This window comes from Myiozetetes cayanensis, unplaced genomic scaffold, assembly GCF_022539395.1.
Source record: "Myiozetetes cayanensis isolate MyiCay16 unplaced genomic scaffold, myiCay2020 scf1, whole genome shotgun sequence".
NCBI classification, from domain to species: domain Eukaryota; kingdom Metazoa; phylum Chordata; class Aves; order Passeriformes; family Tyrannidae; genus Myiozetetes; species Myiozetetes cayanensis.
Genome location: NW_026086604.1, coordinates 16,634,690 through 16,660,414, shown reverse-complemented (window position 1 = coordinate 16,660,414; position 25,725 = coordinate 16,634,690). Strand labels below are relative to the sequence as shown.

The following is a 25,725-nucleotide window of genomic DNA, read 5'->3' as shown; positions in this document are numbered from 1 at the left end:
GACTGTTAAAAGTAGCCAATTTTATTCAGATTATGTTAAATCAAATTTAACACAGTTACCTTTTCTCAAAAAAGTTACATATTTATGTGCTTTTCAGTCAAATAAACTGATTTCTCCTCACTGCAGAAGTATTTCAATAGAAGCCAGAGTCTTGAGTAGCCCAGTTAGGTGCCTAAAAAATGAATAAGGATTAGAATAAATTACTGTGTTATCTAATAGTTACTAAAATGTATAAGACACTAATTTAAGATTTCTAACATTGTATATGGCTATGAAGTGGGAATGCTGGTAACTAGTGAAGGATACCCTGTAAGTTTAAAGCAAGTGTTGATATAGCAGAAATGCATACTGAATTGAGTTGTACAGCTAGAGTTCTCCAAGCTAGTAGTTTCAAAAAGGAAAAGTTCTAGAAGATTCCAATATAAATCTAAGTATAATTTTGTAGCTATATTTTTAAAAGAAAACAGTAGCACATAAGTTTCACGTGACTTCCCATTAACAGAATGAACTATTGCACCACTGCTTGTTCAACTTCCATCAGTATTTCAGCCAAGCAGTGAGGAAGCCCAATAAGACTTTTATGTTTAAGCTCTTTTACTGTGTGGTTTGTTTTGTCTGGCTGGTTTTCTGTTTGTTTTAAAGATGTATGGTTGGGTCCCTAGTGGATCACCTTAACAGTGGTGTTCTCCCTCAGAGAGCTTCCCATATAGCAATGTGGAAGGAGGCAAAACCAGGTCATCCTGCCAACTTTATTTTCAGTGGTTCTACTTAAACCTTTTGATGATTCATTATATTCTCTAGAATATAATTAAGAATTATACTTAAATTTATCTCTCACAAAAGGAAGATAGCAGAAATTCAGAAAAACAGCTTATACCAACCTCAGATCTCCCACTCTGATTCAGTTTCTTCTCAATGTTCATAGCCAACATTTGACTACGAAAAGACAGACTTTTGGTCTTTTCAATCACTTGTTGGTAAGGTGAGACTGCATTGTTGCCCATGACCACATGGCCCTAGAACCCAGCAAAGACAGAATAAAATCAACAATCACACAGAATGCAAAAGCTTTGAATGTAATGCTCTGCTTTCAGAACTTTCACAGCTCATCTTACACACATGATCAAAACACAACAAATGAAGTCCAACACACTTTATATAGGACAGTTCTGTTTTCTGCTGTTTTTCTTTGCCCATGAAAAAATCTAATGAAAAATTCATTTGTATCCATCTGACTTTAAACTGAAAGAGAGGAGGTTTAGTTTAGATTACTATGAGGGTGGTAAGGTACTTGAACAGGCTGCCCTGAAAAGCTGTGGATGCCCCATTCCTGGAAGTATTCAAGACCTGGTTGGATAGGGCTCTGAGTAATCTGGTACAGTGGGAGGTGTCCCTACCCAAGGCAGGAGGTTGGAACTAGATGATCTTTAAGATTCCTTCCCACCCAAACTATTCTATGATTCTGTGATTCCATGTACAGTCTTACCAGCTTTGAATCCAATTTGGCATCCAATCGTGCATTTCGAATTAGATTGACAATCCATCTTTCTGCTTCTTCAGGAGTCATATTTAGTTTATCTGCCAACATTCTAAAAGATAACAAACTTATCAAATGGTGAAACAGAACCTCTCTGATGTTGGTAAACATGACTAGGGACTATGGAATACAGGTAAACACACACAAAATTTGGCACAGTCCAAGATTTGTATTCAATAAATACTGCATAGCTAGAAAGCTTTTATTGACTGAAATGACTTTAAAACTTAAATACATGCTCTCCTGCACATCTCTCACCTCCACTGCTTTACACTGTTTTACACTGCAAGGAAGAAATTCATATCCTGAAGTATATACTTAGTCTGAACTACATCATACTTAAATGGTATTTAAATCTTGACCTGCACAATTTCACATACTCCTATTAAACCTTGCCTACATGAACATTCTTCGTTTCCATTTCAGTAATTTCATCACTAACATAAAACCACCACCATCATTATAAAACAAACAGCAGAACTGCTTTTATTCTTATTTAAATGCAGTCAGTGGTCAAGAAAGTTTTGACTAATTAGTCCAGGAAAATGTTTAGCAAGAAAACTTCAGACTTCTTGCAATTTCAAGGAAGGAAGGTGGGGGAAAACCGAGAAAGGAAAAATTCTTAATGAAACAAGCACTCTTGTCCAGAAATAATTCCTTCTAATAGCATTTCCTGTGGCTTTCCAGCTAACTCCTGTAGCTTCCTGCTGGCAGTTGGCTCATACAGGGCATTTGTAACGCTCATTCTTCCATCAGCTTTCAGACTAAGGTAACAAACATGAGGTAAGGGCGACGGCCGTGACCACAGAGCCAGCTGGCTACGCTGAGCTGCACAAGAGGTCAATTTCTTACCATTTTACAAGATCCTGCTTGAACATATTTTCCTCCAATTCAAGTGATTTACTTCTTGACGATTATTTGTGTCAAGGAAATACTTTATGATCTATCAACTGTTACCTCATCTACCTGGCTTGAGTATCTACATACTCTTCTTTATGCAATAATCTCTCTTATGTGGCCTTGATCTCTCACCCTTCTCCCAACTATAAAAGCAAATTCAATTTTTTGTCACAGATAAACATGAAGAAAGGTGACCAGAAAAAAAAAAAAGTACTGGACTTGCATTGAGTCACTTCAGCAAAATAACACAACAAATGGGTAACAAAGCCTCTGAGCTAATGGAAAATAAGAAGAAATAAAATCCAACCTCAGTTGATACTGTTCCAGTTAATTGTTAATCTGAGTTTGAATTAACAATTGTAAAGTCAGGCAAGAACAAAAATTACCAGGGATGTAAATTTTTCCAGAATTATCAGTCACCTAGGCAGAAAAGGAGGTATTTCAATAGAAAGAAGCTACAAATTGCTTTACTACCCCAAATCAGTGATGTTAAGCACTTGACTTGAAAATGGAAGAAATTTCACACTGAAAGAATGCGGTGCGTGTAATTCTCATACTTCTCTTTTAGAAACACCAATAAGATTGAAATAAAGTAACACCTCCTCCAGAAGGCTACTGCCACTACACTATGTCAGCAACATAGCTTTGGGATTAGTGTGGAACCTCCATTCTTGGACACAGTCAAGAATCAACTAGCAGCATAATGGAACACTGCAGTGGGTCCTGCTCAAAGTTGTAACTGGGTACACAGGATTAAAATGGATAACTTCCAGAGGTCTCTTCCAACCTACTGCACCTGTATTTTACTTTTTTCTTATCATAAAGTCCCTGTGTAACTGGAGGGAAAGAGGGCACAGACTTCTAGAGAGGCATTCCAAGTTAGAAACTACAAAGTATTTTATATCGCCCAGTAGATAATAAGTTACCACTGTTTATAAAGGTTGCCACTATAATTCAATAAAAATGGAATAATTTTATAAATATGCAAAGACTACTCTACCATTTCAAATTACAGTTAATCTCAAAGGGTAGTTTCTCCAAAACAGTTGCAAAATAGTTTTTAAATAATTTCTGTCCCTCTGTTTTATAAGGAAAATCACTTATTTGGGTTATGCTAGGGCACCTGTTACTTTCCCTTACTTAAAAGGCAATGTTACCGAGCATCACACATGTTCATATACAAACAAGCCCATCTTCTATATAGTTTTCTTGTGTGTGCAGCACAAAAGAAGGAAGCTCTTCAATTAAATACAGGCATATCAAACTAACCAAAACAGAATTAACTTCATCTACTACTCCCTATTAAACATGATATTTCAAACAAACCAACTGCATGATGATTTGAGATGTATAAAATTTTACTTACAACCGATAAAGCTTTGTTCTTTGGAAAAATGTCAGCTGCCTAGCAGATGTTAAGTAGTTAAAAAATTAAACAGGCATTTATTTTCCATTTAATATAAGGAATAGGTTTCCCACTAATTGTTTTCAAATTCTTTCTGAATAGTTAAACAGTACTTATCAAGCACTGTGGTATAACTGCCTAGTTTTCAGCTCCAGGAACAGTAGTGGAAATCACTTGTGGACAAAGAAATACAAGAATGATGCCTCAGTCAAACATCCAATTAAGAGCATTTCAGCTGGCTAATTTCTTCAAAAGCAAGTCTGAAATGCACTAAGTAATACTTATGCGCCCTAATCAGCCCAAATCTAATGATTGTTACAGCTTGCAAAGAAATTTAAGGCTCATGTCCATCACTGAAAGCAGAATGACCTACTGAGAATCACCTCATTACTGAAGATTGATTCCATGTGCAATTACCTCAGTGATACGTGGCAGGAATACCCATGTCAGTCTGAGATAAATGTCTCAACAAAAAATCTATCACTTTCCTCAGAACACACTATAATGCTTCTAAAATAAGGACATTGCTACCTATATTTGGGAATCACACACTAACAAGGACAGCCAACTACACCATCTTCTATCACACTTAAAGCTGAAATACCACAGATAGTACAAAAAATATGAACTGTATAATAAGTGATACACACTAAGTAAGTGACAATCATCTACCATAAACTTTGATTTGTTAAATAAAGCTTGCTATTTCTGCCATAATGAATCACTGGTATGCTGCACACAATTATCAATATCTTGACAGAGACTTGAAAAATACCTAACACACATACTCCAGACTCTTTACTCATTGACTGGAGAGGGATGGAGAATCAGACTTCTTAGAAAGATACCTAGTATCCAGTTAAAAAAGCTTGAACACCTAGTTTCATTGCAAACTTGTACCTGAATATGAGCAGCATCCACAGCACTAAAAATAATTTTCAGAGAACAGCAAGACACTACTGGGTTTTCTATTTCCCGAAATCCCATCCTTAGGAGAAGTATATTTAGATTTTTTTCTTCCAAATGCTTATCCAAAACCCTTTATGCCCAAATGTGCAGTACTCTCCTTAAAGTCATTTTAGATTAAGCATTAGCCTCCCTATAAAAATGAACATTAAGTATGGAAGAGTTCTATTCACAGCATCTAGTTTCATTTACTATTAAGACTGTGCTTAAAACCCAATACACCCCGCTGACTAAAATGCTCAAAATTCACTGTTTCCCTTTTACATCAAAGAGATTGACTACCTTAAGCTGATACAAAGGATAAAAAGTATTTTCCAAAGGCACTTATGACAAACGTCACCCACTGACTAGAGATTAAAAGTAGTAAGAATCAATCCTTTCTCCAACCATACCTATACATAAAAAAAGCAATCCTTTCAGCAAGTTTGCAAAACTAAGACAATTTCCTCTCAAGTCCCTGTCTTTTGAAATCATGCAGTGTTAACTCACTTGCTCAGAGGGCTAGACACACACACACATCTGCTCTGGATGCAAGTCGGTAACAAGACTCCCTTGAGTTTGATCAATTCAGTAGCCTTCATTTCTGTTTCTCAAGGATCTCTGCACTGTTCTCTACCACTGAGATTTTTACAGCATTCAGAGTTTTTCACTTCACTTTTTCCTTTTTAATTTAAGGGGATGTGGAAATATGGGGAACGCAGCAAAGGCCAAGTGGAAAGAGAGCTCAAGTACTCATAGCATCTTCCTGCTTAGGGGAGTTTTTTGTAAGAGAGGCATCAGAGCTGATCTATCTGAAAAGTCTGCATTTATAAAATTTATCTGAGTGAACAACAGACATATTTGCTAATTAGAATATAATTCTTACAGCTGGATCACTCGCTTTGTGCCCCAGAGAATAAGATCTATAGTTTTCTATTTAATTAATGGAAAAAGTAATACGATTCTTGTAATTTTCCAAGAACATACCAATAAGACAGACATGAGTATCTGTATCAACCAAATACAAATACATTTATGCAATTACTGTATTTGCAATTTGCATTTATTTAATATTAACATTCTACATCGATGTGCGGAACTGAGCTCGAAATGAAGACACTGAATGAGGACGTGGGTGACACTGGGTACAAAAGTTCCCATTAATCCAATTTAACACCATGGCCAATTTTTATCTTGAAAGCACTGCTTGTTTGGGGCGGTTGGGAGTGGTGGAGGGAAGTTGTTTTGAAGTTAAACACAATAATTTAACTTTGAAATACGATTGTTGTAATTTAAGTATAATCACATCAGAGCTATAAAACTATGAAGGAAACTATCCAAATGAGATTTCAGTTAGGATTTTTATATGACAACTGAATATTTTACTACTAAAGTTTACACTGTCAAACTGTCATCCACGAGTGATTTTTCTGCACTGACAAATTAAGGCGTTCTCTTACCCAATGCTGATACACTGGTGGATGCGACAGAAAGTCTCAAATATAAAGAGACGGGCATTCTCAATGAAGTCCTCAAGGCAGGCCACTAAGAAGAAATCATTCACAAGCACCTGCAAGTGTAAGCAGAAAGGGAACACTGAGAACAAACATGGAAGTGGTAATTTGCTGGCAGACACAGTCAATAACTAAGATTAGTTACAGTACATCTGAAAAAATTATTGCTATACTCCAAGATGTGGAAAGCCTGAAGCTCAGCCAAATGCATGACGACCCATTTGCTCCTTGTTCTAGAACTTCTTAAATATAATGTTAAAACTATATCTGTACCAGTAAGTCTTGTTTAAGTGTTACAAAATGAGTCGTCAAAAAATCCCCTGCCAAACAATCATGAATTAAAATTCATTAGAAAACACAGGCAATGGAATCAAATACCCCTTCACACAAATTAGTTGGCCATTGTGAATTTTAAAGGTCTTTACTTAAAGGAAAAGGAGTCCTATAAATGTTTTAAATCTTACTGTTTCACACTCTCTCAGCTTCTTCTGTGCTCCATCAAAATCAAAATTAACATACAAGCATTCCACAAACTCTGTGATAGGGTCCCTGTATGTGTAGGACTCCTGTCAAGAAAAAAAATTGGAACAATATTAGAAATCAAGGCCATATTGTCACTCAAGTATTCCTTATATTATTTAAAAAAATTAATAGTAGAAAGAAGTCCATACAGCACCTTAAAAAAAAAAACAACACCTGAAATTCCCAATTCCTTTTCTAAAAGTTGCAACAATGTGCCTCCTCCCAGTAGTCTGGGTAAACAACCAGAGGTGTAGTTCCACCTTCAGCATTTAATGCTGCAATCTTTGGGTTAGTAAAGTGTGAAGAGACTAGAACCAGCCCTGTTATCAAACCTCCAAATTTCTAAAATATGGTAGAAGAGTCTTCCTAGATTCTGATCTCAAAGACAACTCCAGTGCCAAATCCTTCATTCTTTAAACTGAATGATTATTGATTTACAGGGACAACATAGCTAGTAAAAATGTTACTTTTTATACACAAAATGCTCCTAATTTATTTTGGCATTACAGAAGTTACTCAACATTCTAAATTACCAGGCAGAGACAACACTAGATCTATACACAACTGTGGATAGATGTAATTAAACATCCCCTTAAGTGTCTTTAATGCATATTTTAAGACAGCTTAAATCAATATCTGTCAATATCTGCTTTAGCATACAGTAAGATCAGCAGATTAAAGGAATTATTGAGTAAGATGTTTTTCTTTATGGATGAAAGTTATTTTTCCTTCTCCACAAAACTGCATTTATGGTCTGATTATTTAGTTTTAAAATTCAGTTTTAAGGGTGTTTTATGCATCAAAACTATACTTGTTAACCATTAATAAGTAATAATTAACACCTAATACCCAAAATACTCTTGGATTAATAATCTTTTAAATTTAACAGAGATGAACAACAAACTGCTTACCTATCAGTTCGATATTCAAAGATATTCCAAGTATAAACAATCTCTTATTGCAAACAGCCTACCACACAAATAGTTATCCTGTCTGATCCACTTTCCATGTATAAAATCTCTACCACATCATGATTTAATATAATGAACCATACAGAGTAGAACAGTACTAAGAAATAAATATCTGGTAAGAAATTTCAAAAACAAAGTTCAAGTTGGTATTTTCAAGAGGAACACTAATGACCTTTTTTATTCATGCCAATTGTACAAAATAAACAAAAAAGAAAGAAGTTGTAAAACATGATTTAAGTATTAGAAGTTCACATTACATTAGAAGCTTGATGCTACAATCAGATTTTAGATATGACTCTTAACACCAATTTATAGCTTCTCATGTTACTTCCTTTGTGAACACTAATGCTTAAGAAAAGGTTAATGTTTGCTTAAAATTTGATCCTTGCACTGACTGGGCTTTGCATAGGTAGTTACCTCAATGATAGAAATGAATTTAACTGTAATAACTGCACCATCACACATGTATATGCATATATATATATAATTATTATTCACAACATTATCAAGTTGGATACAAGCATGATGGCTTTTATACAAGTTGCATGCTGATTTCAGCTAAAAATCGTGGCCACAACCCCACTGATCGCTATCAAGCACAATTCTTTTACTGCTCTTGTCCATGTCTACATCCTCATGTAACTGTGACAACAGAACCCATTTCAAGAAAATGCATGTGAATGCAAATCAACACACACAATCTAGTGGTTTTAAAATGCAAAAAGAACCCTTATTCACACAACAATTCCTTGTAGGGATAGCTCAAAAAGAAGAATCAGATGCAAAGCCATTTCACATACCTCACTGAATTTTCTGCATTTAACAATACAGAAAGAAAATAGAGTCCTTACTGTATTTTACTCATTGCTCATTTACATGAAAGGAGGGAAAAATTATACTGTGCTCCCACTGACTGACGTGTATTTTACTTCAGTGAAAAATCAGTTCACTGACAAAAAACAAGTATCAAAATACCTGAAGTCCTAACCCAGGCATATATTATTAGAAGAAAGTTATTATGAAGTCTCATTAAAATGGTAGAAAGTATCAGATATTTCAAACTTTACCTGCTGAATAACCTTGACCAGATCTTTCAGCACTTGTCTCCGTTTACGAACATCCTTATTCGTTATGACTGCAGTAGTCAGATATCTGAGGATATGTGGGCACATTGTCTGAATTGCATTGAGATACCTAGAAAATAAATTACAGATAAGATGGAGGACTCAAAGGTATTCTTAAGTTTGCTGATGACTCTAAACTGGGAAGAGCTGTTGATCCCCTCAAAGGCAGAGGGATCCTGACACACAAATGAAAAGCCTGGGTAACCACAGGGAACCCTGGATATATGTACAAGTTGGGGAATGAGAGGCTGAAGAGCCAGAAGGGACCTGGGGGTCCTGGTAGATGGCAAGTTGAACATGAGTCAGCAGTGCCCTGGCAGCCAGGAGGGCCAACCATGTCCTGGGGGCATCAGGCAAAGCATCACCAGCCAGTCAAGGGAGGGGACTATCCTGCTGGGGATTGTCTCTGCACTGGAACAGCCTCACCTCAAGTACTGTGTACAGTTTTGGTCACCACAATATTAAAGATTAAGGTCTCAGAGAGTGTCCAAAGAAGGGCAAGGAAGATGGTGAAGGTTCTAGAGGGGAAGCTGGATGAGGAATGGCTGAGGGCACTTGGTCTGGTCAGCCTAGAGAAGAGGAGACTGAGGGAAGACCTTATTGCAGTCCATGGTTTCCTCATGAGTGGAAAGAGAGCAGAAGGCACTGACATCTGCTCCCTTGTGACCAGCAACAGGACCTAAGGAAACAGCATGAAGCAGTGTCACAGAAGGTTTAAGGTGGGATATTAGGGAAAGATTCTTAATCCAGAGGTTGGTTGGACACTGAACAGGTTCCCAAGGGAAGTGGTCACAGTACCAAGGCTGACAGAATTCAAGAAGGGTTTGGATAATGTTCTCAGGCACATGGTGTGATTCTTGGGGCTGTCCTGTACAGAGCCAGGAGTTGGAATCGACTATAATCCTTAGGAGTACCTCCCAACTCAGGACACTCTATGATTCTAATTTCTCAGTGTTAAGCTGTTCAAGACTTCTAGATCTACATAAAGTAAGTCAGTCCTCTCACAAATTGAGTGTTTCAATTTTCATTTTTAGTCTCAGCTTTTCCTCAAGAATACTTCTGAAATACCTTTTATAAAATTGTAATAGGACAGTACTTTCCCCTGCAGTTCTAAGGTCAACAAGCTTGCATATTCAATCACCTGCCTTTATTTTGATTTAAAGACACTCCCCCCATATAGTACAACAGAACTTACTGTGGTTGATAGAGAAAAAGGTCAATGATATTGTCTCTCCCTTTAGGATGATTAAAAAACACGAACAAAGACCAGTGGATGAGCCACGTTCTCTGCTGAAGAGACTGCAGTGGAGAGCTGACAGACTGAAAGAAAACATTAGTTTAAGTCAAATACAACACAAAGTTTGCTTGAACACTAACCCATGGAAACCTCTAATTGCTCAAAATATTGTGATTTTCCACGACCTCCTTTTAACTATCCCCACTCTCAGGCTGACTTTGACCTCCAGCTTTTTACCTTGTCATCTCAAATAAATCTACTGAAAGTTATAAGCAAGATAAATTCTCCAATATTATATTCCAAATTATTTGCCAAAGTTTGCATTCTTATGGCAAAAGCAGAAATTTTAGCTCTCCAAGGCCACCATACTAACCTAAGTTCTGACTTCCATTTTTAATTCTGAATTTTTTTCTTGTATTCCCTCTTCAGATGTGATTTGAGAAACTACTTGGCTTCTCCAGTTTTTCTGTTTTACTTTTTAAAGCCTCATAAAAGCTTTTTATTGCCCTCACCCTCAGACAATGATGAAATGCCATAATTGCTTTCAGCCAAGAAATAAGAACATATCTTCATTTAAACCAGCTGATAACGCACAAATAAGGGTTCAGCTCCAAGCTGGACCAAGTAGCTGTTACTAGCTCCAAATTTCAACAGCACTTCAAACAGACTGCAAAGCAACATGTTAAGAATGAATGGACATAGCAAGTAATCATCACTCCAAAGAGCATGACAACTAACTATTATGATTCTATCCTAAAAAAAAAAATCTTGGGAGTTTAATGCATCAGTCAAGTAGTCTATTATAACCATATAGAATCATAAAGGTGAAAAAATTACAGAAGAAAATTTATTAACATTAGTTATCTGCCACATAGACAAAAAACAATCGGGGGACACCAAAAACTAAAACACCAAACACCTTTTCAAGCTTTTGGTTCAGGAGAGTAAAACTCCCATTTTTGGCCAGTGAAGGCCCATGAGCAAAGAAGAAGACTGAGAGATCCCTAATCCCCTCAGTTGCTCTTAATTAGTACTGCAGTCCTATTCTCCCCTTATGTTCTTAGTTCTCATCTAACTCAGAAGCTGGTAAGAAAGCTGAATAGCTGAGAACTGTTTTCAAAACAAGCTGTCTCCTATTTTTGTCAAAAGCACTGCCTTCATGAGATAACAGCACTGCCTACTCACATGCATTTTATTCTTAACAGAAAATGAATTGTAGAAGTATCTTGCCCTCAAACTCATCCTCATAATTTCTTTGGTTTATTGGAAATATATTTGAAATACCTTTGAAAATATAGCTTCTTTTTACGGTGTTAAGAAGAAAGTAATTTGAAAAAGAAGGCTTCACTATTTCTCCATGAGCACCCTTTGACTCTCCCACTGCTAATAAGGAGTATCAAGTGAAAAGGTGGTGAATACTTCTAAAAAAGACTGTAAATGATTTATAATAAAACTTGAATACTAGCACATCTAACATTTCACCTTGTTAACATGACCAAGATTTTACTTACATTATTATCTATGGTCTCCTTTAGTCTTGTGAGATCTTCCATGGCTGCATCCCAATTCTGCATCAGTATTTCAGATGCCAGTTTTCCCCAAAGGGAACTCAAAGCATTTCTGTCTGTTGCTGGAACCTATTTTCAACAACAGCAACAAAGTCACACTACTAGTATTTTTTAATATCATTATTTACATTTAAAATTAAAGATATTTTCTGGCTGTATTTTTAATATACAAAGTATCAAATTTGCATGGTCCTAACATTCCAAAATTAAGTGCCTTTTTTTTAAAAAAAAAGGCAGTTTAGGCAGAGAAAACAGCAGTAAAACTTCTGAAGTAGAAACTAGGAAATGCTGTCAAAGTAAGATAAAGCTTCATACTGCTGCATTTTAAGTTTTAAAAAAAATGAAATGGTTGAGCACCAGGTGACACACTGGTTCCAAAAGTATTTTTTTCCACCATATAAAAACACTTCTAAACTACTAAAACGAGGTTATTACAAAGCAGGTTCCTCAAGAACTCATGATAGTAGGTAACCACCTAAAAAAAAAGCTAGCATTGCAAGTCCTTTCTGGTAATGCTGTGCCCAAAGGCATCCTTGTTACAGACATGTCCAGTGAAACTGCAACTTTGCAGCAGTGACTCTATTTCCTGGAAGGGTAGCCCTGAGGTCAAGCTGTGTTAGTTTTATACAGGAATGAATTACACTAGGTCATTCACAGTGTCAAATTCTGTTCTCAGACTGGTTACAATAGTTCTTTCATAGATTATGTTACATCACTTAGAACTTTAAACAAATCTTCTCCCACCAGAATTAGTAACAAAGTCCTATACCAAGCTATTACCAGCACAAAACCAACACTTCACTTTCTGAAATTAGTTACTTGACATAGAAGAACATAATGCTGAGCCCAGAATTAAGGACAGCTGCCCACAAACCTACATATCTAACTTTCATTTCCCCTCTCAGCACATAACATGAACCTATAACACTGAAAGTCAGCTTTAGCATCAAAATTTAGACTAAGAATTCAACTTGTTCCTACTTTAAACCCTATTCTTCTAATTAAAGACACATTTCCCAATTTTTCTTCTTTAATGATAGTTAATTACAGGAATTATTGCGGCTTACTCTAGCAGTATCTCAGAGTCAAGATTACTTGTGGATGGGAATAGAGATTAGACAGCCTCAACAGATGAACCACCACACGTTTTCAGCAATCACTCCACATATCCATGGGAAACAGAGCTTCTAAGTCTGTATCTTCCAGACAACCAAGGTGCCAATTTAGCAGATACTTTTAGTTTAGCAGGTTCACATGCTCTGTGCTGGTTCCAAATCACATAACTACAGCTAAGCTATTCACAATAACTGCTTTTAGGTACTGCAGCTGTTCTAGCTACAGTATCTGGATTTTCAAGCAGTTACGTTAAATTTCCATTTGTTAGTAAAACAGCACATTCACTGACCACCAACAATAACTTTATTGTGTTGAGATTCTTACAAGACATTAAATCTTCATTCTCAAAATTCACTCCCAGCAGTAACAAATGATATGGGTTACAACAACATGAGAAGAGTTGTTTCAGAGATGATGGATCTGGCTCTACATTTTTCATTTAAGCTGTTTACATTTCCTAGGGAGATGACTTATATGCTTAAATCCATCACAAAATTCAAGAGAAGACAGATGAAAGTTCAGATAAGAAGTTGGCAGTTCACCACTACCACCAATTACATTCAATCCACCTGCCAGCTTTTCACTACTGTTGATTACGTCTGTGCACAAAAACAAGTATTCATTTTGCTGTATTCTGTAATTGTTACCACAAAACCTACAAATTTAAAGAACAATTCTGAATTCAGTTTGAAAAATAACACAACTGCTGGACAATACTGAAAATTTTTACAATTATTGTCAACTTTGGTGTACAGTAATTGCCTTGAAAAGTTCAAAAGTATTACATTCTAAGAATTAATATAGACAATTTACTGGTTTAAGTATTGCATTGAAAAAAAACCCACCTAGCAAACAAACTCCAAAACTAAACCCCAAATCAACAAACAACCAAAACTTACCAGAACCCTAAAGAAGTAGAGATATTCTGCAGCTCCAGAGTAATTACCACACTCGTACTGAAATTTGGCATACCTGTAGAGTGTATCTAGGTACTCCTGCCTAAACTGAAAAGGAATACAGTAAAAGGTTTATTCACTAGGAAAAAAGAAACATACTGTCACAGTCAACTTCAATAATAGAATAAGCTTCAAAATCTGTAGTTTTTCCAAAGACATTGTACACAGAAAAAGATAGTCAAAAACTATTATGCTCTCAATCCATGTCACAGACTGAACGATTATACCAATATCAGAAAAAGGTATTACAAAAGTATTACAAAGTAAAGCCCATCTTAGTTACACAGGTGCAGCTAACACTAAATTTCAGCTTTGTTTGTATAAAAATTAGAACTTCAAAGGCATAGATATGTTAGCACTAGGAATTCTGCCTATTAGCTACACTGAGAGGATACAGGGCAAAATGCGAGTCCATAATTGCTCAAAGGTGTCAGCTGTGAGAGAAGTTGAGTGGAGATACTTCCAACTGAACTCAACAGACAAAACACTTACCCCGTGCTTCTCAGCTAAATAATCAAACAGCATCCGACCATCTCTAGAATAAAAGGATAGAAAATGCTGTTTTTTCAAAGCAAACTGATAGTCACCATGCAACACACTACACAATGCAACCTAATTTTAAAGGTAAAATGCACAAAACTGAGCATAAATTTTATGTGATACTTCTCCAGTGGTTGGTCAAAAGCAGCTGCAGAAACATCGAGTTATCTATTCCTAAAGTGTCACAAAGAAGCTTCAAAATCTTAAAATTATTCTAAATTTAAATAAAGAATGCCACCTGCAACAATAACTACAGCTAAGAAAGGATGGAAGGCTGTTTTAGATTTGACAGCTTCCTTAGCCTTCAGTATGAAAGTTAAATTCTGGATCAGAGCTCTTCCCACTTTTAGGTTCTCATTCCAGAGCAGTTACTCCAGACAGCCTTGATTTTAGCAGGAGACAGGGAAAAACCAGCTAACACTGAAGTACATAGAAATAGAAAGGAAACTTATCCCATTGATAGCACTGAGGCACAGTGGTTAGCAAGAATACCTCTACCACAGCAAATACCTGCAGAACACAACTATAAAAAATAATCATACTAGTAAGTCCTAAACATCTAATTCACCCATGATCACATCTCCGAAGGCTAACTTTTATTCAACATTAATGCTAAAAGGACAAGAAGTATTATCTAGATCAAAGGAAACTTTGAGTCTCCAGGAGGCAAGCTATTGGTACAAAGATACAGTAAAAAGTGTGTGCAAGGGAGTATTTTCCCATTTACTCTGAAATCAATTGACTGCAAAGATGTTTGTTTAATTAGAACTTATGGTATGAGATTATATAAGGAAATGGCACATTGCCAAGTGAGCCAAGAATGACAATCCCCAATAATACTTGTGAAAGCAATTAAGTCATCTCATGGATTTGTTCCAGAAGATATCTCAAGAATGAGGAATACTGACTGTTCCTCTACAATGCTCAAGTCAACGTCCTCCAACAGGTACTTAGAAAAGTGACATATTTTGGCTTATTCATGAAAGAACTTCACCTGCTAAGTCTCCTTTATACATCATTTCCCAAACTTTGATATTCCAAGCAGTGCTGTCATGGGTCAAAAGCCGTGATCTAAAGTCCTGATAATATGCAGCCCTGAATTTGATACAGATTCCAAATCACCAGCAGAAATTCGCAAAAGGTAAAGAATCAAAAATTGCTTTCTCCTATCTACAACACACTGCTCAAGGTCTAGGCAGCTGGAGATCTATCAGCCTGACTCTACCCACTATTATCTAACCCAAATTATCTGGATTAGAATTACTGCCCAATAACCAAAACCCCAATTTCTGGACTACAAAGTTTCCAGGCATTTTACAAACAAAAATCACATACCAGTTCTAAAAAAAACCAACTTGCTGCATATGAGTAGTAGAGCTAATATGCTATAGCATTAGGCAAGTTTTATTTCATGTATTTATTGACAGTATCTCTAGCTTTCAAAAATGGCATTTTTAATTTGAAAGAAGTACCACTGACCAACTTGCGTGAATCAAAAGTCAAGTAACAGAACACATTTCCCAAGAAATGACAGTACTTTAGTAATTTTTCTCCTAGGTCAAGTATTATTATGAAAACTGGCTGAAGGCAAAGGAAGAATTGTACAAAATCTCTATATACTCAATTAGATTTGAATAGCTGTGATAATACCAAAAATTTGTTCCTTTAAGACAGTCCCAGTTAATAACTTCAAGGCAGTTAACTCATGGCGATTGGGCCTTTCACTTTCAAAGCTACACTTTCAAAAGTGAGTGGCTCCTGGCTTTGCACAACCCCAAGCCATAAAGTAAATGCAATTCCTTTTCTTAATGTAATTATCTGACATGAATAGCCATTCTCAAATTACATACAAAGGCAGCTTACTAAGATAACTTTTTTTACAGCAGAAGCTTGAGTACATTCTGGTGATATCAGAATAGAAAATAAACTTTTTCTGATGTGCTGCAAAGCTAAGATTTCATGATTCCTACTGACATGTTGTTCATGTGCAAATCGAGACAATACACTGCACCTCACCATTTCGGCACTGACCAAGTTCTAAATTATTCTGTAACAAATTCTGAAAACAATGCAAAGAGTGGAGAAAACACTGTGGAGAAAAAGAAAAGAGTGGAAAGAAAAAAATGGATGATAATCTGTGTTTGAAACAAAGAGTAAATTCTAATCAAGTACCTCTCCCTCCAGGGACCCATATTCTTCAGGGGGTTTATTCCCAAACAAAGGTATACTCATAAAGATTTCTGCAGACTAGAAAGAAGAGTCTGTGTATTCAATATTTTTCTAAGCCAGTAAACCCGAGTTTATTCAAATTCAAGTTGAGTCATAGGTGCTCTACCTGGTGCAGTATGCTCTATTTGAAACCTTAGGGCAGGTGAGGTTGAAGAAAGGATCCGATTAATATTCCAGAGTTTGTCAGACACATTTACAACAGTAATAACAATGTTTCCTACATACAGGCAACAAGCAGTAATTTATGCCAAATACCCGCCCACCCCTCTGCTCCTCAGTGATTACAGCTGAACTCATTCCTACAGAACCCAATTCAAGATTAACCGTGACAGAACTCTCATACACCTTAGATATAATGTACAGGCAACTCATTCTACTTTAATTACTGCCATAACCCAATTAAGAAGAAATTGGATGTTATGAGCACCACCTATCACCAACAAGTTGGAACAATTTGGGGGTGGGGAGGGTAAGGGGCAAAAGGACATAACTCCTGAAAGAAGTATGTGCTTTGAGGCTTAATGGATGCTTATCCATGAGGCTTCCCAGACTAAGACGGCACTCCATAACCCTTTGTGGAAGGCAGAAAAGAGATTCTGTGAATTGTTTTACCCTGTATTTCCCCTCAAAAAAGCCTAAATCCCTTCAAAACTTAAACAAAAAAGCCTCTCAAGCTCCCCAAAACCAATCTTGTGATTGGACTGCACTGAACGATGACTGTCACTGGTCCCAAGTTGATTCCTGAACATTAAGACCAACACATGTCTTTTATACAGCAGGTAAAAGCACTGAAAAGAGCAAATTGTGTCCAGCAATTTCAGTATCTGACCACAAGCACTGCTTAAACACTGTCTGGAAATAAGTGTCCTTCTCTGCAGTTGCTACACAGAAAGCACTTCTATCATCAACACCTCAGGAGTACCAAAAAGCTGCACTGAGAAACCATGTTAGAAGTTACCTGGTGGACTGCATTTGCCTCGTGGTCTCTGGATCCTCAAACATCTTCACAATAGGTTCTGTTTCAGCCTGAAGCTGCTTCAGCTGTGCAACAACAGTTGTTCTCTTCTCACGCAAAGCTAAACACAAACAAAAATATTTTAATGTAATGTCTTAAGTTGTTACAGGACTGAACCTGTAATTACATGGTGCTGACTTTTGAACACATCTTCCCTATTCCTACCTCGGTTGTCCTCTTAGTCAAGTCACAAACCCAGAGGTATCTCACTATTCTTTGACTTAATAAAAAGCTTCTAATATTTGGTTCTTTTCCTCCTGTGTGGAGCTCTAATAAGACCACTAAAGAGCAGGTACAACTGGAACAGAGTCTGTATTAGACAAGGAATCCTCAGGCTTCCACTAACGCAAAACCAATTTTTTAACTAAAGTTCACTTATCCCACGTAAACTTGGGATAAAGTAAACAGTCCCATGATGCCATTAAGATTGATTTTCTTCTGACTGATGATCAGGTTCTGAAAGCACATTTCCAGAATACTAAACTGAAAACTGTCAGGAAAAATTTCAAGCAGCTCAATCTGCAAAATTATGATTTTCAACACTCTGCATGCCTAATGGGAACATTAAGCCTCTTATGAAAAATTGGCAGGAAATAAGGATCTGTGTAAAATAAACTTCCTGACCAAGTGCTATCAATGTAGTAAAATAAAGATTTAAATAAAATTCAGAAAAGTCTATATGTTAAAAAAAAAATAAGGAAAAATCCCCCTGACACTGGCTATGTGACCCAAAAAACATATGGGATCAGAGAAGCCAAGACCAAATCCCAGGAGAAAAATGCAGGAAAATGTGAAAGTAAGCCACACACCAGAAAATTCAATGCTATGGTGCACCTATCAGACATTTCTTTTGTGATTTGACTACCCAGATATCTGAACGGGACATCCAAAGTGGCCAACACCATAATGGTGATCCAACCTAAATCTAAGAATGACTTGCCTGATAGGAAGTGTTCCAATAAGGAGAAATTATCTCCAACTTCAGTTGACTCTTGAGATTATAAAAGAGGAAGGGAAAACAGATGAAAGAAAAAACATTCAGTTGACTTACTAAGAATACGAAAATGTTTTCCTGCGACATCTCCTGGGTGTGTAATTGTAAGTTGATCTCATGGAAGACAAGACAAAAGCAACTATAAATTGCACAGGGACATTTCTAAGTATAACTGTGTTAAGTGAATTTAGCCTTGAGTACTTTAAACAGTGAAGCCTTAAAAAAATAAAATCAGCATAAACTTCTAATGAAGCCAGTGATTCCACAAATAAGAACCACCTGCCTGTACACACATTCTGATGTGTTGATACATGAGGATGGCACATGCCAGAGAGATCCCAGAGTAAGTTAAGGCCTTTGCATAGGAAGCTGTGCAAGCAAGCACCTTGAATAACTGACTCCATGTGCAAGAACTAGCTCTGCTTACGTTAACTGACTAAAAGGCACAGACCAAACAATGGTAAGTCATCACATAAGAAAATCCTGCCAAACTGATGATGTAAAGTCTTAGAGATGTTTGAAAAGAGCATAAGAAAAACAATACAAGTGTGGAAATTGCTGGTTTATAATGAAGGCAGAGCTCTCCCAGGGACCAAATTCATTCAACTTTCTTGCAGTTGTGACCTTACAACCTTAGGCAACCTGCTTAAGTAATTGGTTGTAATCAGAATAGCAAAGACATAGGTTTGCTATTTCTTGTGCTGTTTACTACTTTAGTATTTTACTCCTAATTTACCACTTATTTACTACTGATAACAGTAATGTTCTTTAACAGTGTAGAAAAGCTGAAGCAGGGAAAGAAAGAGGAGAGCCAGGAGTTGGACTCGATGATCCCTGTGGGTACCTTCCCACTCAGCACATTCTGTGACTCTGTGATATTCAGCTTCAAGATTTTACAGCCCTGATATGGCCTTTTTTTAATCAGCAGAACTGATAAGTAACCTGACAGTGAAGGAATCCTTACAACTGCTTCTCAGCACAAGTCCATGCACCACTAAATATATGCTCAGTACAACATCTAATGCCAGCAAAGGTTTGGTCAAATCATTGACTCCAACATCCCACTGGCTATCAGTTCTCTTCATGTCTTTCCAAAGAGGTGAACTGCCATCTCTGCAGTCTAAAGAGCAAGACCCAGAAGCAGAATGCAAAAGCAGCCAAGTTTCTTCCTCCTAAGCTGCAGGCAAGGCAGACTGTAGTCCCACTAGTTCAGAAAAAGGTGAGGAATTGCCCAAAATGAAAAAAAAAAAGACGGTGGATATTCAAAGACTAGGTCAGGAAAAAAACCAAAACAAACAAAAAAAATAACCTAGAAAAAAGGAACAACAGGAAAAAACCCAAAACACTCATGAAGGATAGAAATTAGAGAAAGCAAGATAACATTATTTTCTCCCCCTCCCAAGATGCTCCTCAAGAAGACAGAAATTTAAGACATAAATAGGAAAGTTCCCAAAATCATGGATAAAATAGTAAGAGATTAAATTTCATATTCATTATAATCTTATATACAATTGATTTTCTTCTAGACAAACAGAAATCTATACATTGACAGAATTGAAGAAACATCTTCAGAAAAGCATCTTCAGAAACATCTTTTTCTCTCCCAAGTTTAAAAATCAGCCACAGACAGACAGATTAATGGAGCTCCTTACAAAGGAACTCTAGTCTTAACATACTGGATGCTTTAAAGAATAAGTCTAATGACACAAAATCATCGTGCAATAGTGTTTAATCTGACAGGTGAAAAGTTAGTGCAGTGCAACATTAGGCTATACCTTTCAAGTGCCTGAAATTACCAATTCAGCATTGAAATACTTCAGACATCACTCAAAGATTAAGTTCCTAACAGACCAACAAACCCAAACTTCCCAGGATTAGGTAATTCTATCTCAGTATTGCACCTCCTTTTGTTCAGGCCAAAGTTAAACAGCATTCTAGTTTTTGAATGCAAGAAGCAAACTACCACTAGTTATCTATTATTTTAGATAGAAAGGTTGTAAAACAAGTTTTACATCTAAATGAGCAGCTTACCATGTGGAATTTCATCGGAATAAAGATTCTTGTACACATCCATGGCAAAATCCACCATGTTGGTATCACTAAGGAGATCCAATTTTCCTTGGAGTAGTTCTTTTTCATTGTATATCTGAAACAGGAATTATTAACAGATTTATTTGAATAGCATTAAAGAGTTTCAATTCAGATTATGTCATTATTTCTACAGCACAGTTTGTGGAGTTTTTTACACCTGAATTGTTTTAAACGCAAAATCTCACACCTCTGTCATTAAGTGTGCTTACTATAAAGCCTTTTTACATTTTCCATCTTGGCAGTATACCAAAACCTTCCTGTTATTTATGAAAGCAGGAACTTCAAAGACTAGTTAGAAGTTAAGTAACATTAACTTAATGTAACATGTTCTATTAACAGGAATAGTAATTCCTATTGAGAAAATTACATATATATTTTTAAAAAATAATAAAACCTTTGTCAGATTTTTCTTTCAAAGTATTGAATTGTTTCCACAAAATAAAATGCTGAACAGTGCAGACAAGTTAAATTATTTAAAGCGGATCTCAGAAGAGATGCTCAAAATTAAATTTACAATTTAATTGTAGCGCAGATTAATCTAAAATATGTTGCTAGGTCTAAAGCATAAGAACAAATTTAGAGTAGCTGTATAACTGGATGGTGTGCTTTTATATTTGTCAAACTGTTTTTTAGAGATCCTATCCCATAATTTAGCAGTGAGTTGCAAACTGCTGTTAGGTCTTCAAGATGAAGGTGAGGGCCAGATGCGGAGCATTCCTCAAAGTATGTTCGCACAAGAGCTGTATTACAGCTCAGGACACCACATTTATGGACATCCCAAACACAGGACCTACAAGTTTAACTGGGCTCTGAACACTGTGTTGTTCAAGATTAACACTAAAAAATAACGCTGTTTAACTAACTTGAGCTGACTTACAAATGCTAAAATAGCACAAATACTCCCGAGATGACAGACACTAAGGAAAGTCCACGTGCTAGACATGAGAACCGGTTAGACTAAGTCTCAGTATAGGCATGGTCTACCAGTTCATTTCTGAACCCTAAAATAACATCTATTTTAAATTCAAAACTCAGATCATTTTACACGTTTTGCTTTCATTTTAAAGCAGCTCAGACGAGCACTTCGGATACTTCAGCCTAAGCTCTTATAAGTCTACACTACCTTCAGCATTACTGGGTTCTTTGTAGCAATAAAACCTTCAAAATACATATAAGAAAACCATCAAGAGATAATTCTAGAATGGACTTGCATTTGTTCTTAACACAAATTTGTGACGACAAGGGTTTCAAATTGGAGTTAATTAGCGACACTGGTGCAGGCCCACAGACCGCCCTGAGCTCCGCGGCCCCAGGGGTGTCCCTCGCTGTGGGAGTACAATTGCCACGGCGAGGGAGAGTTTTGGCTCTTCCCTCCCCAAACATCAGAGAGGCAAAGACACAGCGCTAAACCCGGGGAAGGAGGCGCAGAGGGAGCTCAGCATTGCCCGCACACGGGCGGCCGGGGCAGCGGGATCAGGGACCGGCCCCCCCAGGACCCTGTCGGCCCTGCTCCCGTCCCGCCCGGGGCAGCCCCACACGCCTCGCCCTCGGCCCACGAGGCGCAGGAGCCCCGAGCTCCTCCCCGCGGAAGCTCCGAGTCCCCCACGGGCCCGGCCCGGCCCGCGCGGCGCCGGAGGAAGGCGCGCCAGGCCCACGGCAGACACCGTCAGCTGCTGCAGAGCCTGCCGCTTTCCCGCTACCGCAGCCGACTCTCCCGCCCCTGAGACAGCCACGCACCTCCTTGACGGAGAGGAACTCGAGCAGCGGGAAGACGAGGTGCCGGTCCAAGAAGTGCGCGATGCGGGTGGTCAGGTCGTACTCCGCCATCTTGGCAGCGGCAGCGGGGGGGCGGGGCGCGCCTCTTGTGCGCGCGGCGCCCGCGCGGGTCGGCGGCGCCTGCGCAGTGCGGTCCGTGTGGGTGACGGGGAGGGGGGGCTCGCAGGGTTCCTGTGAGGAATCAGAAAGGGGGCGGTGGAGGGGCTGGGTCCTGCCGGGTCCCGTGAGGAGCCAGAGGAGGGGCGATGGAGGGGCTGGGTCCTGCCGGGTCCCGTGAGGAACCAGAGAGGGGGCGGTGGAGGGGCTGGATCCTGCCGGGTCCCGTGAGGAGCTAGAGGAGGGGGCGATGGAGGGGCTGGGTCCTGCCGGGTCCCGTGAGGAGCCAGAGGAGGGGGCGATGGAGGGGCTGGGTCCTGCCGGGTCCCGTGAGGAGCCAGAGAGGGGGCAATGGAGGGGCTGGATCCTGCTGGGTCCCGTGAGGAGCCAGAGAGGGGGTGATGGAGGGGCTGGATCCTGCCGGGTTCCTGTGAGGAGCCAGAGGAGGGGGGCGATGGAGGGGCTAGATCCTGCCGGATCCCGTGAGGAGCCAGAGGAGGGGGGCGATGGAGCGGCCGGATCTTGCCCGGTCCCGGTCAGACGGCCCCGCTCCTGTGCCCCCGGCGGCTGCAGGGCCCGTCCCGGTGCGTGATGTAGGGCCGGGGCCCTGTCGGGCCGGGGCAGAGCCCTGCCCGCACCTCGGGCTGGAATGTGAGCAGGTGCGGAGAAAGGTTTTGCGTCCTGTGGCAGGTCAAGCTCAGTAGAGAGGGATTTCTGGAGAGGTGAATGTCTCGTGAAAGCGTTATAGAAGAGCTGTGAGGTGTGAGTCCAACCTCCCGCCCCCCCACTTTGTGCTCCGTCTGGGAGCTTGACTGGTTTAATCTGGTAAAGAGGGTCTGAAAAGGCGTCTGAGCTCTCCTTGGCACCAAGTGAAAAGGTTATTAAGTATTGGTTCATGTTGGCCATTTTTCCAGGCCCTCGGTGGTGAGGCCATGCCAGATGAGCTGCAGTCAGGAGGCTGGGAAGCTGCTGAGCAGGGGCTTACCCAGGGAAATCCGGGCAAGTGCAGAAATGTATTACTGAGTTTAGCAACAGAAATGGAAGAATTGCTAATATTGATGATAACTCGCCTATTTCTTGTAGTCAGAGTAAGGAAGCATTAATACTGGCTGCCCAGGGAAGTGTTTGAGTCACCATTCCTGTAGGTACTTAAAGAAGTGGATGTGGCACTTAGGGACGTGGTTTAATAGTGGATTTGGTGAGGTTGGCCTAGATTTAAGAGGTCTTTTTCAACCTAAATGATTTTGCCATTCACTATGTTGTTAACTCACCAGAATGCTGAAAGATATAAAAGGTATGTTTTGCTTTTATACTTGATAAATTTTCTACTGATTTTTGTAAGGACACATAGTTTGTTCTGGTGAGTCAGGCTTCATCTCTTTACACATTAAGCATGACTAAAACCTTTGTCACAAGGAAACTTTTCCTTCCCTGGGCAGAGGCATTAAATAATTTGCTTAGTGATTCATATAACTACAGACTCTGCCTATGGTAGCTACAGTAGCTGTTTATGCAGAATAGTGAGTTAGTATAGTTGAAGTACAGGTTAGTTCTAAACTTAGCTGGTTTCTTTTAATGTTAATGGGAGATGAGAAATAAGGAGGCCTTACATTTTAGAGGCCATTCTTCAGGCAGCTAGTGATGTTCTCCCTATCTCAACAGAAAGATGTAAAGGCTACAGAATTAAGGATATGACAGGCTGTTTTTTTAGGGGTAAGTCTTCATTGCAGCTCAATGATTACAGTGGTAGAAGGTGCCCCATAAGGGAAAAAAAAAGTAGGCAGAGTGAATTAATTCTGTTCTTCACATGACTCCACTTATTAACACTAGTGTGTAAATCTGTGGTGTATGGAATTTTGTATTAGTAATGCTCTTTTTGGAACATCATCTGTAAGAAAGAATCCCTCTTTTATCTGCAAGACAACCTTGTATTTTTCATAGTAATTGTAGATACCACTGAACTTGAAAAGGTACCTACATATTGCTGATGACATACATCATCTCTGACGTGAAAACTATCCCCCTGTGTTACTTTGCCCATTGCAGCTTATATGGGTTGCACCAAGGCCTGTCCAAACTTGCTGTTGGTTGTTCCTCCTCATGGCAGTGAAGTTACAGAGCTGCCAGTGGAACTCGGGCTGTGGAGTTGCCAGTGGAGGACCCTCAGCACCACAAAAGGCTGAGGCATCCAAGGCACCAGGCAGTGCTCAGTTCCAGTTGGTGAGTGACTCTCTGCAAGAAACGAGTACCGAGAGAAAAGGTGTAAATAACTAGCTGGGGAGAGGCTGTTAGAAAAGGATTGTTACAATATTGTACCAAGGGGAAGTGTCAGGAAAACTGTTGTAAATTCCCAAAGTGAAATATACTCTGTGCTGAGGACCACTGTTCTGGGAAAAGAGCTTGTCTAAACTGCTTTAGCCATATGATCTAGTGAAATAGCTATAGCCCTCTTGGTGAAAATTGTTCTGAAGTACATTTAAGCTTTCATGGTAAAACAGTCTTAGCCAGACTTAATTGAATAGCAGGAAAATTGAGTTTATTTTGAACTCTTGCACAGACACCTGACTGAGGAATTATAGAAGTTATAGTAACCTCTAGGCCAAATTTTATTTTTGACCAGGATTGAGATTGAAGTGCTTTAACCTAGTGAAGTGCTTACCTTCTGGAAATTTGGTTCACTGTACTTCAGATTTCTGGTTTGGTTCATGAATTAAAAGCCACTTAGCTAGAATTATCTAGAAGAACATTTTAAGAAAGTCAACAGGAATGTATCTTGCTTGAGCTGGGTTTTTTGATTTCATAATTCTTAAATAGCAAGGAAATTTTGTCTAAAGAATTCCATTTACATAATTGGTTGTCATTTATCTTATTGTTAACACAGCAGTGGAATCCAACATTCTTTGAATTGTTAGAAGTAAATAATCACTAGGAAATCATAATAAAATATATTTCTGTCTCACATTATCAAAGGGAAATTGCATCTATTATGTTCTTCCACATCCTTTGATATGATCCAAGTCTTATCTAACTTGTTTCATTTTTTATTTATTCTGTTTGTTTTCAGAAATTATATTTCTGTCTTTTTTCTTTTGACTTTGTTTATATCTGAAAAAGAGTTTTAAATCCTGCATACCATAAGAATTTTTACACTGGTTAAAATAGAAATATTTCTAAAATCCAGAATGTGAC

The 25,725-nt window shown here is 38.4% G+C and overlaps 1 protein-coding gene across 1 annotated transcript; it reads right to left on the bottom strand.

Annotated features, from left to right (window-relative positions):
* On the bottom strand, positions 1 to 22,511 carry EIF3E (eukaryotic translation initiation factor 3 subunit E). Its single transcript, XM_050305796.1, has 13 exons — positions 22,402 to 22,511; positions 20,605 to 20,719; positions 17,523 to 17,640; positions 14,288 to 14,330; positions 13,739 to 13,843; positions 11,667 to 11,792; positions 10,114 to 10,238; positions 8,862 to 8,988; positions 6,766 to 6,867; positions 6,248 to 6,357; positions 1,487 to 1,589; positions 882 to 1,016; positions 1 to 172 (listed from the first exon to the last, which is right to left on the bottom strand). Exons 1-13 carry the CDS (start codon positions 22,489 to 22,491, stop codon positions 134 to 136), a joined length of 1,338 nt encoding a protein of 445 aa, XP_050161753.1. The 5' UTR covers positions 22,492 to 22,511; the 3' UTR covers positions 1 to 133.
* Positions 22,512 to 25,725: the final 3,214 nt, after the last annotated feature.

Excerpts from the sequence above, each read along its gene's own strand:
- EIF3E (XM_050305796.1), bottom strand. The coding sequence starts at position 22,491 with ATGGCGGAGTACGACCTGACCACCCGCATCGCGCACTTCTTGGACCGG. Across the intron at positions 17,641-20,604 it reads TTCCGATGAAATTCCACATG|CTTTGCGTGAGAAGAGAACA; the intron begins GTAAGCTGCTCA and ends GTTTGTGTTTAG. Across the intron at positions 14,331-17,522 it reads AGGCAAATGCAGTCCACCAG|AGATGGTCGGATGCTGTTTG; the intron begins GTAACTTCTAAC and ends CTTTTATTCTAG.